The 12310-nt window shown below is 50.5% G+C and overlaps 5 protein-coding genes across 5 annotated transcripts; 2 read left to right on the top strand and 3 right to left on the bottom strand.

Annotated features, from left to right (window-relative positions):
- Positions 1-55: 55 nt before the first annotated feature.
- Positions 56-481, bottom strand: N7481_006580 (uncharacterized protein; the record flags this gene model as incomplete). Its single annotated transcript, XM_057265799.1, has 2 exons — positions 56-187; positions 401-481. 2 exons carry the CDS (start codon positions 479-481, stop codon positions 56-58), a joined length of 213 nt encoding a protein of 70 aa, XP_057123519.1.
- Positions 482-1089: 608 nt separating this feature from the next.
- N7481_006579 (putative UV excision repair protein (RadW)) lies at positions 1090-2779 on the top strand (the record flags this gene model as incomplete). Its single annotated transcript, XM_057265798.1, has 7 exons — positions 1090-1107; positions 1171-1218; positions 1326-1401; positions 1508-1587; positions 1658-2017; positions 2097-2573; positions 2663-2779. The coding sequence occupies 7 exons, from the start codon at positions 1090-1092 to the stop codon at positions 2777-2779; spliced, it is 1176 nt and encodes a 391-aa protein (XP_057123518.1).
- Positions 2780-4400: 1621 nt separating this feature from the next.
- On the bottom strand, positions 4401-5178 carry skpA (SCF ubiquitin ligase subunit skpA; the record flags this gene model as incomplete). The annotated part of the gene is made up of 4 exons (XM_057265797.1): positions 4401-4574; positions 4680-4847; positions 4982-5067; positions 5124-5178. The coding sequence occupies 4 exons, from the start codon at positions 5176-5178 to the stop codon at positions 4401-4403; spliced, it is 483 nt and encodes a 160-aa protein (XP_057123517.1).
- A 1764-nt stretch (positions 5179-6942) lies between these two features.
- On the top strand, positions 6943-8949 carry smp3 (glycosylphosphatidylinositol-alpha 1,2 mannosyltransferase smp3; the record flags this gene model as incomplete). Its single annotated transcript, XM_057265796.1, has 3 exons — positions 6943-7051; positions 7263-7863; positions 7923-8949. The coding sequence occupies 3 exons, from the start codon at positions 6943-6945 to the stop codon at positions 8947-8949; spliced, it is 1737 nt and encodes a 578-aa protein (XP_057123516.1).
- A 1394-nt stretch (positions 8950-10343) lies between these two features.
- Positions 10344-10929, bottom strand: N7481_006576 (60S ribosomal protein eL39; the record flags this gene model as incomplete). The annotated part of the gene is made up of 3 exons (XM_057265795.1): positions 10344-10392; positions 10695-10795; positions 10924-10929. The coding sequence occupies 3 exons, from the start codon at positions 10927-10929 to the stop codon at positions 10344-10346; spliced, it is 156 nt and encodes a 51-aa protein (XP_057123515.1).
- Between the last annotated feature and the right edge of the window lie 1381 nt (positions 10930-12310).

Genomic DNA, 12310 nt, shown 5'->3' with positions numbered 1-12310 from the left:
GGCCAGGCCAGCGCCGGCTCACATAGTGCTGTCCATCAGACCGCTAGTCAGGGAACTATTTAAGTGACAGATCATTGTGAGGACTGAGCGAGCCACTGATCTGGCCTTCCTGGTTGTCGGGATCGCGTGGCGATCGATCCGATGCGGATGTGATATGTCGAATCTGCAGTGCCGCAGGGAACAGGATCTGTCAGTGTAGGTGTAGGTTCAGGACAGGAACAGGTCCGTAGCGAGGCTCAGCTGAGATTTGTCTATATGGCTTTAATTTCCACATACGAGTAAGATGGCTCTGGCGTATCAACAAAAATGGACAGCGAGAGTATCAACTATCCCCAGGCGGAGGTGCGGTGGATCTACCTGGATCTACGGAGTAATCCGCAGCATTGGAGACATCACTTACAGAGGAGTCTCCGATCCACTTGTATTTGTCAATTGGATTGTTGGCTTTGATTATTTCTTCTTCTCGGGCCCGGCGGTTCATGCAGGTAAGTCCTGGTGGATAGTACCGAGTATACCGAGTACGGAGTAGTACGTGCACTTCCGGAGTACGAGTACTTTGTCGAGGACCTGCGTGGATCCACAGACCGAATACGAAGTACCTGCCGGGATGAAGGGATTACCCTGTGTGGCCTCACTGGCCTGGACTGGCCAATCAAGTCCTTTTTGTTCTGGGGTATACGGTAAGGGTTTATATGCACGATCGCCTCATGGAAGTAGGACGGAGTAGGAGTAGTAGGACCTTGGGGCGGGGGGCTCAATATCCACACCTGCAAAGGTCAGCATCGGGTAACGTGCATGTCAAAGAAAGAAGATTTCAAGATAATTTATAAAATTGCAGTCTAAATCAAGATGAATCTCTGAATTGATGCAAGCTATCAAATATGTTCTAATATAAGTGGTGGTCAACCCTTCTGCTGTGCCTGTGCGGGCGGTGAGTTCCTCGCCTGAGGCATCTCGGCTGCTGCTTCTCCATCGTCGTCACTCTTCAGCGCCCCTCTTGACCTTGACTTTTCGGGAACTGCCCTCTTCTCTATATCTCCTCTCTTACTCTCCCCCTTACCCTCCATCGTCCCTTCAGTTCCCGACAAGATGAAGCTCACCTTCAAGGTCCGTCTTTCTTTCTGCCTTCCCCATCTAATTTGCCCATGCTGACCTTGCCCCTCCATACAGGACCTGAAGCAGGAGAAGTTCGTTATCGAGGTCGAACCCTCTGAGACCGTATGTCCTTCCATACCTTTCGCCAACGAGATTCGCCTGTTGCACCCGTGCAGTCTTCAGCTGTAATCTCACAGCTCACCCCAGCTCCATGCTGACCATATTTCTAGGTCCGCGAAGTCAAGCAGAAGATCGCCCAAGAAAAAGGCGAATATGAAGCAGAGCGGATGAAGGTTATTTATTCCGGTATGTCGTGTTGAGATGGTCCATCATCTGTCTAGGAGGCAGGCTATTGATACAAAGCTCTTTCAACGCAGAGCTGTTGATGGGCCCGGAGCTAACAACCTTGCAGGCAAGATCCTCCAGGATGACAAGACCGTCGAATCGTATAGCATCCAAGAGAAGGATTTCCTAGTGTGCTTGCCTTCGAAGGTATGATGATTCCCAGCTATCCCAAGCTTCGCCCCCGTTGCTTCGAGGTCTAATTCGTCTTTGTCTACAGGGTCCCAAGCCCGCTGCCTCCTCCGCTTCTGCCGCTGCCTCCCAGGCACCCGCCACTCCGGCTCCCAGAGCTCCTGTTGCGACCCCTGCTGCGCCCGCCCCCGCTGCTCCTGCACCTGCTAGCTCGACTCCTGCTGTTCCCGCGACTCCTTCGCCAGCTGGCGCTGGTGCTGGCGCTGGTGCTGGTGCTGGTGCCGAGGGTGGCCCGACCTTCAATGATCCCTCTGCGTTGACTATGGGCTCTGCGGCCGAGGGTGCCGTCACTCAAATGGAAGCAATGGGATTTGCCAGAAGCGATATTGATCGGGCCATGCGGGCCGCATTCTTCAACCCTGACCGTGCTGTCGATTATCTTTTGAACGTGAGTCTTGCAAACAAGTTGCGGCAGCGCTGGCCTCTCACTTTTCACACAACCGCTAATACAAGCATTTTCTTTCTAGGGCATCCCCCAGGAAGTCCAACAGGAACAACAGCAACGCCAACAAGAGCAACAAGAGGAGAGCGCCGCTCCAGCCCCCGAGCCCTCTGCCGAAGACGCTGCTGCCGCCGCCGCTCTGGGTGGCGACGAGGGTTTCAACATGTTCGAGGCTGCGGCTCAGGCTGGCGATGGCAGTGGTCGTGGTGGTGCTCGGTCCGGAGGCCAAGCTGGTGGCGAGTCCCTTGCTAACCTGGATTTCCTCCGCCAAAACCCCCATTTCCAGCAACTGCGCCAACTCGTGCAGCAGCAGCCGCACATGCTCGAGCCCATCCTGCAGCAAGTTGCGGCCGGAAACCCTCAGATTGCCCAGATCATCGGTCAGAACTCCGAACAGTTTCTCCAGCTATTGAGTGAGGAGGGCGATGAGGAGGATGCGGCCCTGCCGCCGGGTACACAAGCCATCTCCGTTACGGAGGAGGAGAGGGATGCCATTGAGAGGGTAAGTCAAGTCGCCATGTTAACGGAAGAGAGATAAAGAATATTCTGCCGCTCTTGTCTTGTATGTACTAACCTGGCCGCCCATTCTAGCTCTGCCGTCTCGGTTTCCCCCGCGACTCCGTCATCCAGGCTTACTTCGCCTGTGACAAGAACGAAGAGCTGGCAGCGAACTTCCTCTTCGACCAACCCGACGAGGACGAAGAATAAGCGAGTGAGCGAAATCGAGTCGCATCGTATCGTTCCGCACCACACCGCACCGCACCGAACCCGAACCGAACCTCGTGATTCTCCTTCCAACCTCTCGTCTTATTTCCTTTGCTCTTTTTACGTTCTGATGAATACCAAGCATGCCTGTTGATTCTCCATATTTGGCAGAGCTCCGCTCCTCCCTCCTATCCTCCTATCCTATTCTATCCAATCTCATTTCCTTTCTCTTTTCCTCTTCCTTTCCCTTCATCCCCCTCTATTCTATTCGGTTCGCCCGAGGATCGAATAGACTCGACTCGAATCCATTTGCTAGCTAGGCTTGGACTTGGATCTTGTCTGGTCTGGTCTGGTCTGGTCTAGTTTGGGCTGGTCTAAATTTGATCTGATCTGATCTGATCTGGACTAGACCAGTGAGGAAACAGTTCCGATCCAGAAACGACTTTCATGTATTTAACCTCTAATGGGCAAAATGGGACGTTTTCGCTGAATGAATTCCTCCATGGATTAGATTAGATGGTGTTAGTCTACACATGCTACCACTACTAGTAGGAGTAGCAGCAGTACCCTAGGGTAGTTATTCAGCTGCTTATCTTGATCTGTCTATTTAAAGTTCTCAGTAATGTATCCAAGGCCCTCCTCAAGTTGGACCTCATAGTATTGGGCTAAAAATAGTAACTGTACTAGTGACCAACTAAAGCTAACTGCATTTAACTAGTAGCACAGCGACTGCAACTGCGACTTCGCAATCCTTTATCAGATCCCTCAATTTGGGCCGCATATATATTTTCGCACGTACTATTGCATTGCGACCAGCTGAAATGGACTCGGACTGTTCAACCTTGGAACTGTTTGAAAACGCTACGCTACAGGGTTCCGGCGCCGGGAGTCAAGCAAACTTGAACTTGCTTGAGACTGACAAAGAAAGGCCAAGAGGATGATAACGAAGAAGATCGTGCCGGACCTGATTTCGATTTTAGTTGGAGGGCCGAGGCTTTGACTACGAGTAGAGCCCGTATAGGAGATTGTAGGTTTACATCAGGGATATCTGAGTCGAGGAACTTGAACTAGAACTAGAAGGAAGGATTTACCAATGATTGGAGAAATAAGTAGCTAGCCATCTACTACATATGTACCCACGCACAGTAAAGCATAGCATAGCACACATAGCACAGCCACAGCACAGGGCAGAGGTGAGGGCAGAGGTGAGGGGGTGGGTGAGGAGAGAAGAGACAGAGCAAGAGATTTATTTCAGATTTCCATGACCGACCAGTCATCGATCGGGCAGTGAAGCAAGCAAAGAAAAACAAGGAATGAAAGAAAAAAAAAGAAAAAAAAAAATAACGACCGCTAACCGAAACCGAACTCCGTTGAGACAAAGAGGGCGCACATACCGGGCCACAGCACAGTGTAGCCCAGCTCAGCCCAGCACAGGCCTAGCGCCCAATCTGGAAGAGGCGGGGATTCGATCCAAGATATTTGAGCGAAACATGAGGGTCATAACGTAAAGTTTTTGAAGATTTAGCGGCTGTAAGAGAGAGAAAGGACCGTTAGCAGGGTTCACAGAGTACACAGCACACATTAACAGCGGTGCTGGATGAAAGAAAGAAAGAAAAACTCAAACTCACTCCTCGGCCCACTCGTTCTCGCGGCGAATCTGATCCTCCTCCTCGGGAGTGAAATCGTTCTGAATGTTGAATGTCTTGCGGATTTCCTCGGGAGACTTGCCCTTGATCATATTGGCGACAGTCTTGCAGCCGACGTCCAGTAGAGCCTTGATGTCGAGGTAATTGGCAGCCTGAAGAAAAGAAGAAAAGAACAAGGTTAGTGAACGGTTGTGTTGATTTTCACTTCCGCGGCGGGCGCGGGAGCAAGCAAGCAAACAAGCGTCCGAGTTACTCACCAGAATGATCTCGAAAAGCATCTCCTGGTCGACCTGCATGAACTTCTGGTCCCACTCTTCGATATCGCTGGTCTTGCGGCGGTTGTCGTCCTCGTCACCGGCGGTGGGGGGGTCGTTCTTGTGGTGCTCGCACCACTCGATGACCTTGCGGAGGACGGCCTCGTTGACCTGCGGGGTGGGGTATCGGGGTTAGCTTAGCTCTGCGACCGGTCTCGTCTGCGCTGCTGTGCTGCATTGTGCTTTTTTCTGTGCCAGCTTTGCTTCGCAGATTTGACAGGAGCTTTTGGATGTAAGTGACTTACGTTGGGAATGGGGATGGCCTCGCCGGAGTCACCGAGATCCTCGAGCATGTTCTTGATCAGGACGGATCGCTCAGCGACGGTGCGCTCTGTGGAGGGGGTTAGTGGGTGGCGCGGTCACTGGGAGATGGAATCTTGTACGTACCCACGGTGACATCGACACCATCGGAGCTGGTGAGGGTGATCTGGGGGGTGGCCATTGTGAAAGTGGTTATGGTGGAGTGGCGGAGAGATGGTTTTGGTGACGTCTGGAGCGAGAGTTAGATTTGCGGAATGGTGATGGGTGGCAGATGCAGGTGGTAGCTGTTCGCTGCAGAAATGAGGGTGAAACTGACTTTGGGATGTTTGAGAGTGGGTGAGTTGATGAGCAGTTGAGAGAGAGAGAGAAGAGGAAGAGGAAGTCGGAGGTTGAAAACGGAGGGGCGCCTTTTGTTTTAGTCCTCCGCGGCTCCTTTGAGGGGCGGCCCCCACAGTTAGACTGGTTCGACTAGGCTGTGACTAGGTAACTGTGAGGCTGTTTTAGGCGGAAGTCTTTGTCCAGAGTGTAAATTCGATAATCGAATTACTTACAAAGATACAAAGATACAAAGAATAGAAGATTCTATTCTATTCGAGAGGTGTGACTTGAACAGCATAGTTCGTAGTTACTTGGTGGTATTACTAGTACTATACTTAGAACACAGCAATTACTATGCTTTAGGGTATGGTTATAATAATTCATTCCTATGTCATTATACTGATAATCATGACAGCATAATCAAATCTACCAGTTATCAGTATAAATATTGCCAAAGTACGAGAATATACAATATACAGGTCTAGAGTGTAACTATACCCAATCCCACGTGACTCATATTTACTTCCAAGGTTGTAGTATCAGAATGAACTCCGAGTCTTCAACCAATCCCTTCTCAACACTCTTCTCTTGATACCAACCAACCATCTCAGACATTTTTCCCTTCTCCCAATTGTTCGTGTTTTATCACGTAGATCCTCAAACCTACACCGGTCATCACTAACATCACTAACACCACTCCTCGGCTTACCCCACGAGTGAGGATTGCAAATTATCGAATCCTCCAAGGCCATCTTACTCAAATCTTCTTCGTCCCTGGACCCTCTTGACAAAATAGATTCGATGAATGACTTACTCGAGAAGTCACCCGCAAATCCCCCCTGTCAAATCTCCCATATCTCCCGCAATATCTCCCGCCAAAGCTCCCGCCGAAAGTTCCAGTACCCCTACAGTGAGATGATCCCTAGATCTATCAAGAAATCATGTTCCTGATACTAATATTATCTTAGAATTTCAATAAACTTCCAGCTTGGACAGATTGTGATATTCATATAGACTGGAAAGATGCTGGAATCGGTGCAGACATCACATCCGCTTATGGTCTTGGTCCAGGAACACCGATCTTGGAGCATGAAAATGGGTTGACACAAATCTTTGAGTCAGGAAATATCTCTGTTATGACGGTTGATGATGTCTACGAGACAGATTGTCGGGATAAACATGATCTCTATGATCGTCTATGGCGGGGAGGAATGAAGTTCATAGAGACGCGGCCTCTGAGGGAACTGCACCCTTTTGCGCGTTAGGAGGAACTTCACGGCCTTGTGCGTTAGGTTAAGTCAAAATAGCTACATTGCTAAATTCTATCTCGAGTTACTAGATACCCTGTCACAATTATATCATACTGATAATTACAGTACTGTAGAGTATACTACTGGTCTCTACTGGTCTCTACTGGTCTACTACTAGTAAGTGGGAGTGTAAACTATCGAGTGCGGCTGATATCATCCACTTCCCACTTCCCCCTTGTCCAGCATTTTCAACTTTTCAACTTTTCACTTTTCACTTTTCACTACTTTTTCCCTTTCACCTTGACTTCCCCCTGTCTCTTTCTCTTTCTCTTTCTCCCTTTCTCCTTTCACTCCCCTTCAGCATGTCCATATGAACCATGTGGAGACGAACCTACTTGCTCTTACTGCTCATCCGTGTTTACTTCGCCCTGTCGCCAAGCTACCTCCACCCGGATGAGCATTTCCAGGGTCCAGAGGTCTTTGCAGGTATGATTCCACCCCCACCATCGCCTTCCCCCGATTTAATCATCGCTGCGACGCGTTGAACGCGCCAATCGACACGCGCAAAGGCGCAGCATTACTTGTCATGGCGGTCGCAATCGCGTCGCATCCCATCCCGGAGCAGCGCATCCGCGCAATCCATCGCAATCGCATCACCACCGCAATTCAAGCAACGCGCTAACTCCCACCTCTACAGGCCGCGTCCTAGCATATCCCTCGCAGCTACCATGGGAATTCACCACTTCCCTCCCCATCCGCAGCGTCTTCCCGCTATGGCCCATTTACGAGGTGCCCATGAGCCTACTGAAATGGTTCTACACGGAGATCGGATCGGGGAGCCCGCCGCCACAGTTGGTCTATTATGCGCTGCGCGCCGGAATGTTCCTGCTCAGTTTTGTGCTGGAAGACTGGGCTATCTATGAGTTGGTACCTTCGCCGCGTCACCGGCGCGCGACCGTCGTGCTGGTTGCCTCATCATATGTCACCTGGACATATCAGACGCACACCTTCTCCAACTCCCTCGAGACTCTGTTGGTAGCCTGGGGACTGGTTCTGATTCGGCGCATCGTCGAGAATAAGGTTCGTGCCGTCTACCCTCTACACTCTATCCCAGTGTTGCTACCCTGCGCGACTCTGGGCTGCGCTGGGCCGCGTACTGACCAACTCCAGCAACGCTCCTCCTACTTCTCCTACGCCGTCTTCTCCTTCATCGCGGTGGTCGGTGTCTTCAACCGTATCACTTTCCCAGCTTTCCTCCTATTCCCAGGTCTCCAATTACTGCCATACTTCCAACGCAAGTCAGTATACCACACACACTAAATCCATCCCACCACCATCCCACTCTAACACCACCTAGACCCGCCTCACTAGCAGCAATCATCGGCTTCGGACTCCTCTTCTCCTTGACGGCAATCTATATAGACACGAGCTTCTACCGACCCACCGCATCCATCCTCTCCATCATCCGCGATCCGATAATAACACCACTAAACAACATCCTCTACAACACCGACAAGAACAATCTCGCAATCCATGGCCTCCACCCGCACCACCAACACTTCCTCGCAAACTTAACCCAGCTCCTCGGCCCAGCATACATAGTCATGATCCTCTCCCTCTTCAGCCGACCAATCGTCCCCTTCGCAATGCGAAACGCCCGCGCTCTCTCAGCCGTCAGCGCAACATTCATTCTCTCAATCTTCCCGCACCAAGAACCACGCTTCCTCCTCCCCTGCGTGCCTTTACTTCTAAGCTGCGTGCGCATGCACCGCAACCGCCTGTTCCTCGCAACATGGATCATCTTCAACGCAGCCATGGGCTTCTTAATGGGCGTCTACCACCAAGGTGGAATCGTTCCAGCCCAGTTAGCCATGCGCGACATAATAAACACCAACACCGTTGCGCAGGGCATTAAATCTGCCCCCGATGCTACGGTCTTTTGGTGGAAGACTTACTCCCCACCGCTGTGGCTTCTGGGCGCGGATGGTGATCATGCGAGTGCAGATGCAAGTGCAAGCTCATACGCAGACGCCGGAGCAAACACAGCGCTAAACAAAACAACCTCAATCTCAACCTTCGACCTAATGGGCATCCCAGGTCCCGAAATGATAACCCGCCTCGACTCATCAGTCCCAACTTGCGGATCTTCTTCCCCGGTTTATCTGGTCGCGCCTACATCCGCCACATTCCTCGACAGTTACATCCCAGACTCGTCCGAAACCGAACGAGCCGCGAATCTCCAACTCTACCGCCTCTGGTCGTACCGTCAACACCTTAACCTTGACGATATGGATTTCGGCGAGGACGGGGTTAAGGAGACGCTTGGGAGGGTTATTGGGAGGAGGGGGTTGGGTGTTTGGTCTGTTAGAAGGAGGTGTAAATAAAATTCTTTTCATTCTGCTTACCTTGCCTTGCCTTGCATCTTCGCACCTTCTCGGATCTTGTCTTGTCTTGTCTTGTCTTCCTGGATGGAGTGGCTGGACTGGACTGAACTGGACTGGAAAGATATCCATTCCATCTACATACATTCTTGTTTTAATTCGCCTTGCAAGGGCTCATCTGATGTAATTTATTTCAATTTACCGTTCCGATATGGGCGTTGATGGCCCGGGTCTTGGAAATATTTTTCTTTTATTGAGGTCTTTGAGGGTTTGAGTTGAGTTTCTTGTATATATCTTACTATACTAGTAGTAGAGTAGTACTAGTATGGATCCTTTCCGGGCCGAAGGCGGAAACCTCAAGTTGATGATCAGCATGGATACTACTAGTACTAGTAGATAACTATATATCGGGTCATGAATTCGGTCACTAAATGCCAGTGGTAACACTAGTAATATTCAAGTTAGTACTAGAAGTAGTATGTCGGCGCTAGTGACCTCCAGGGCTGAAGCATGACCTACCCAGGTGCCAGGCTAAAAATGCTCACGCGTATCGGTCTGTGACCCGTAGGATGACCGATATATATCGGGCCCGCTACTACCACAGCCCTGATTCGATGACCTCCGACTCCTGAGCAGGGCTGTCTATCCATACCTATAGTAGTAGGTAAAGGGATTTGCATGTCTACGACCGCAGGAGGGACTCGGGTCGGGTCTACGACTCGGACTCGGACCGCTTCAAGTTCAATTCCAAGGGTTGGAACTTGGATTGGCCTGAGGGGCATGTCTCTTGAAGTTTCAAGTTGACCCTCAAATACCTAGGTACGAAAGGAAATGCCACAGCTCGGCCTGGACCTGGATCCATGAGTACTAGTAGTAACTACTACCTAGGTAGTAGTATCGAAGACACCAGACCAGACCAGACAAGATCCAAGTCCCACTACAAATCCAAGTTGAATCCATACCAAACTACGCAATACGAAAGAGTCAAATCCATCAAGAAAGGGAGACATCAATTGATTCCATCATTTTTGTAATAAGAAAAAACCCGCCCGCCGGAACCATTTCACCGGACGGCCGGGTACCCGAAGCCATCCATCAACATCATGGTAGTGCGAGCATCACCGCGCTGCTGCGATGCTTTCAGTTGTCGTATCGGGTTGGGTCATTGTCGTCACTGTAAAATATTGAACCCGATGATGGCACTGGACGTAGTTCAAGACTATCGCAATCCAAGTGTATGAATGGTTTCAGTTGATGATGATGGTAGAGTAAGGGGCCGGCACGTCTTCGAATTCGAATTCGAAACAAAACAAGTTATCGAGTACAGGGCATCGTATCGGTGTCGTGATTGAGGCGTGGTCGGGTATATCCACTCCGGTCCAAGTCGTAACCCGAACTTAAACGTTCAGGCAAGACTTACGCCAGTGACGGCGCTTGGCGTTGTATCTGAGTGGTTTGTTAGTTGTGGTCTGGGTATGATATGCAGATGTTCATGTCTCTGCTCTGCTTCAATTTCGTCTGTTCTGGTCCGTTCTGTTCTGTCATGTCATGTCGGGTTTGTTATGGCGAAAATGGTGGCACGGCGATGATTGAGAGTTGTCGTCGATGATGCTGGGATCCGTATATTCATTCCCTTCTCTTCTTTCCTTCTCGCTGAACAGTCGTATATTTCTCGACACCGGGACATTGAACTCGAACGGAACGAAACTGAAGCTGAGCTGAGCGGAACTAAACAGGATCGCGCGTACCTGATGGTGTTGCCAGTGCGCAGGCGAATCCACTGAGGGATGGGGCGGTTCTGGCGCTGAGCCTTAGCAAGCTTTTGCTTGGTGCGGAAGGTCTTGTGGCTCTGTTGGTGCGAAGAAAAAGGATTAGTTATCGGTCGAAATTTCGAGGCGATGGCGAGGGACGGTGGCGAGAAGAAAAAGATCAAGGGTTCAGGTAGGATATGTCGTATAGGTGGATGGTTTTACTGACCGGCATCTTGAAGGCTTGAACGCGATGAGCTGGATGAGTTGGGCAAGATTCCTCGAGTGCGGATGATTTGTGTGCGGCAGGGCTTGGCCAAGCCCTTCGCTTGTGCGTCATGTGACTGGTGGATTATGTCAGGTAGATGATGTAATCATGGCACGGGTATGGGCGGTGGTGGTGGGCAGTACTATGACACGTGACCGTGACCAGCCCAGCGATACCAGCACTGTCCATACCCTTGTACATACTCCGTACATGCTTCACAATGCGAGACCGGAACACAATCTATCCGGTGAGATCAGAGAAATCACTCCCATTTGACTCGGGATGAGTAGATTAGCCTTTAGGCCACCCACAATGGAGACCGTAAGCACCTACGAGTATGCATCCCCTACCCCGGGCTACGAGTACGGAGTCGGAGTCTCAAAGCAGGTTGAATCCTGCTGAATGCAATGGAGGCAAATCCTGATGGAATCCGAGAACGCGAACACGAGTCAGATACGACGAATGACGGAGATTGAGTCACCGGCCCCAATCCTAAACGACAACGGGATGAATCACTGATGTTCCATTCGGCAAGCAGTTTGATCCACCAGCTCGATCCACCAATCACAACAAGACCAAAGCGATCTGTCCCGGCTGTGTCAGGTGGGTTCATTGGAAGGGGAAATCTTGGACAGCTGCTTGCCTGAGAACAGCTGGATCTGCGTACGATATTCGCATATCTACATTTCATGCATGCTCCGAACTCCGAGTCCGTAGATGCAGTGCGAAGCAGAGCATACCTCACTCGTACATAGCATGGTGGTCCGAGTTAGGGTTAGGTTTGAGCACTGGCACAGTTAGGCGATAGCATTATACACCCACAACGCACGTCTCTTATATGACTGCGTTGAATATATGGGGTACTCTAGGCCACATAATACTTGTAATGAATTAGGCATCGGGGCTTGGAGTACGGAGTATTATCGATATATATGGTCCTACTGCCGACAGTTAATTACAGGGATTCATCTAGCCGCATTCAGGCATCGCTGGATACCGAAACAGGCGAATTCCAGCGGCTCCCAGCGACTCAGCAACTCGTATATGACTCCACGGACGCGCGGGTGCGCGGACGCGTGGGCCCGAAAGGCAGAACCATGAATGAAGCCATTCTCGGGATCAGGACGAAAATTCGGTCGGAGTGTGCGGAGGAGATAAAGCGGTGGTACAGTGTAGTAATGAAATGTTACAGGGTATACGGAGTATATTACTAGTTCATGTTTAACAGGGGTTCCTATGCCATTCGCTTATAATCATAAACTATTCCAAGGTTATAACCCTGGTAGTAGAGTAAGTAATGTATACACAAGTAATATTATTATGCAAAACCGGAGAGTGGCATCTCCGG

This window comes from Penicillium waksmanii (genome assembly GCF_028829765.1).
Source record: "Penicillium waksmanii strain IBT 27052 chromosome Unknown utg000005l:1.0-5232799.0:1.0-5237142.0, whole genome shotgun sequence".
Classification (NCBI taxonomy): domain Eukaryota; kingdom Fungi; phylum Ascomycota; class Eurotiomycetes; order Eurotiales; family Aspergillaceae; genus Penicillium; species Penicillium waksmanii.
Note: the sequence above shows the minus strand (reverse complement) of the source record. Positions and strands in the feature narration are given on the sequence as shown.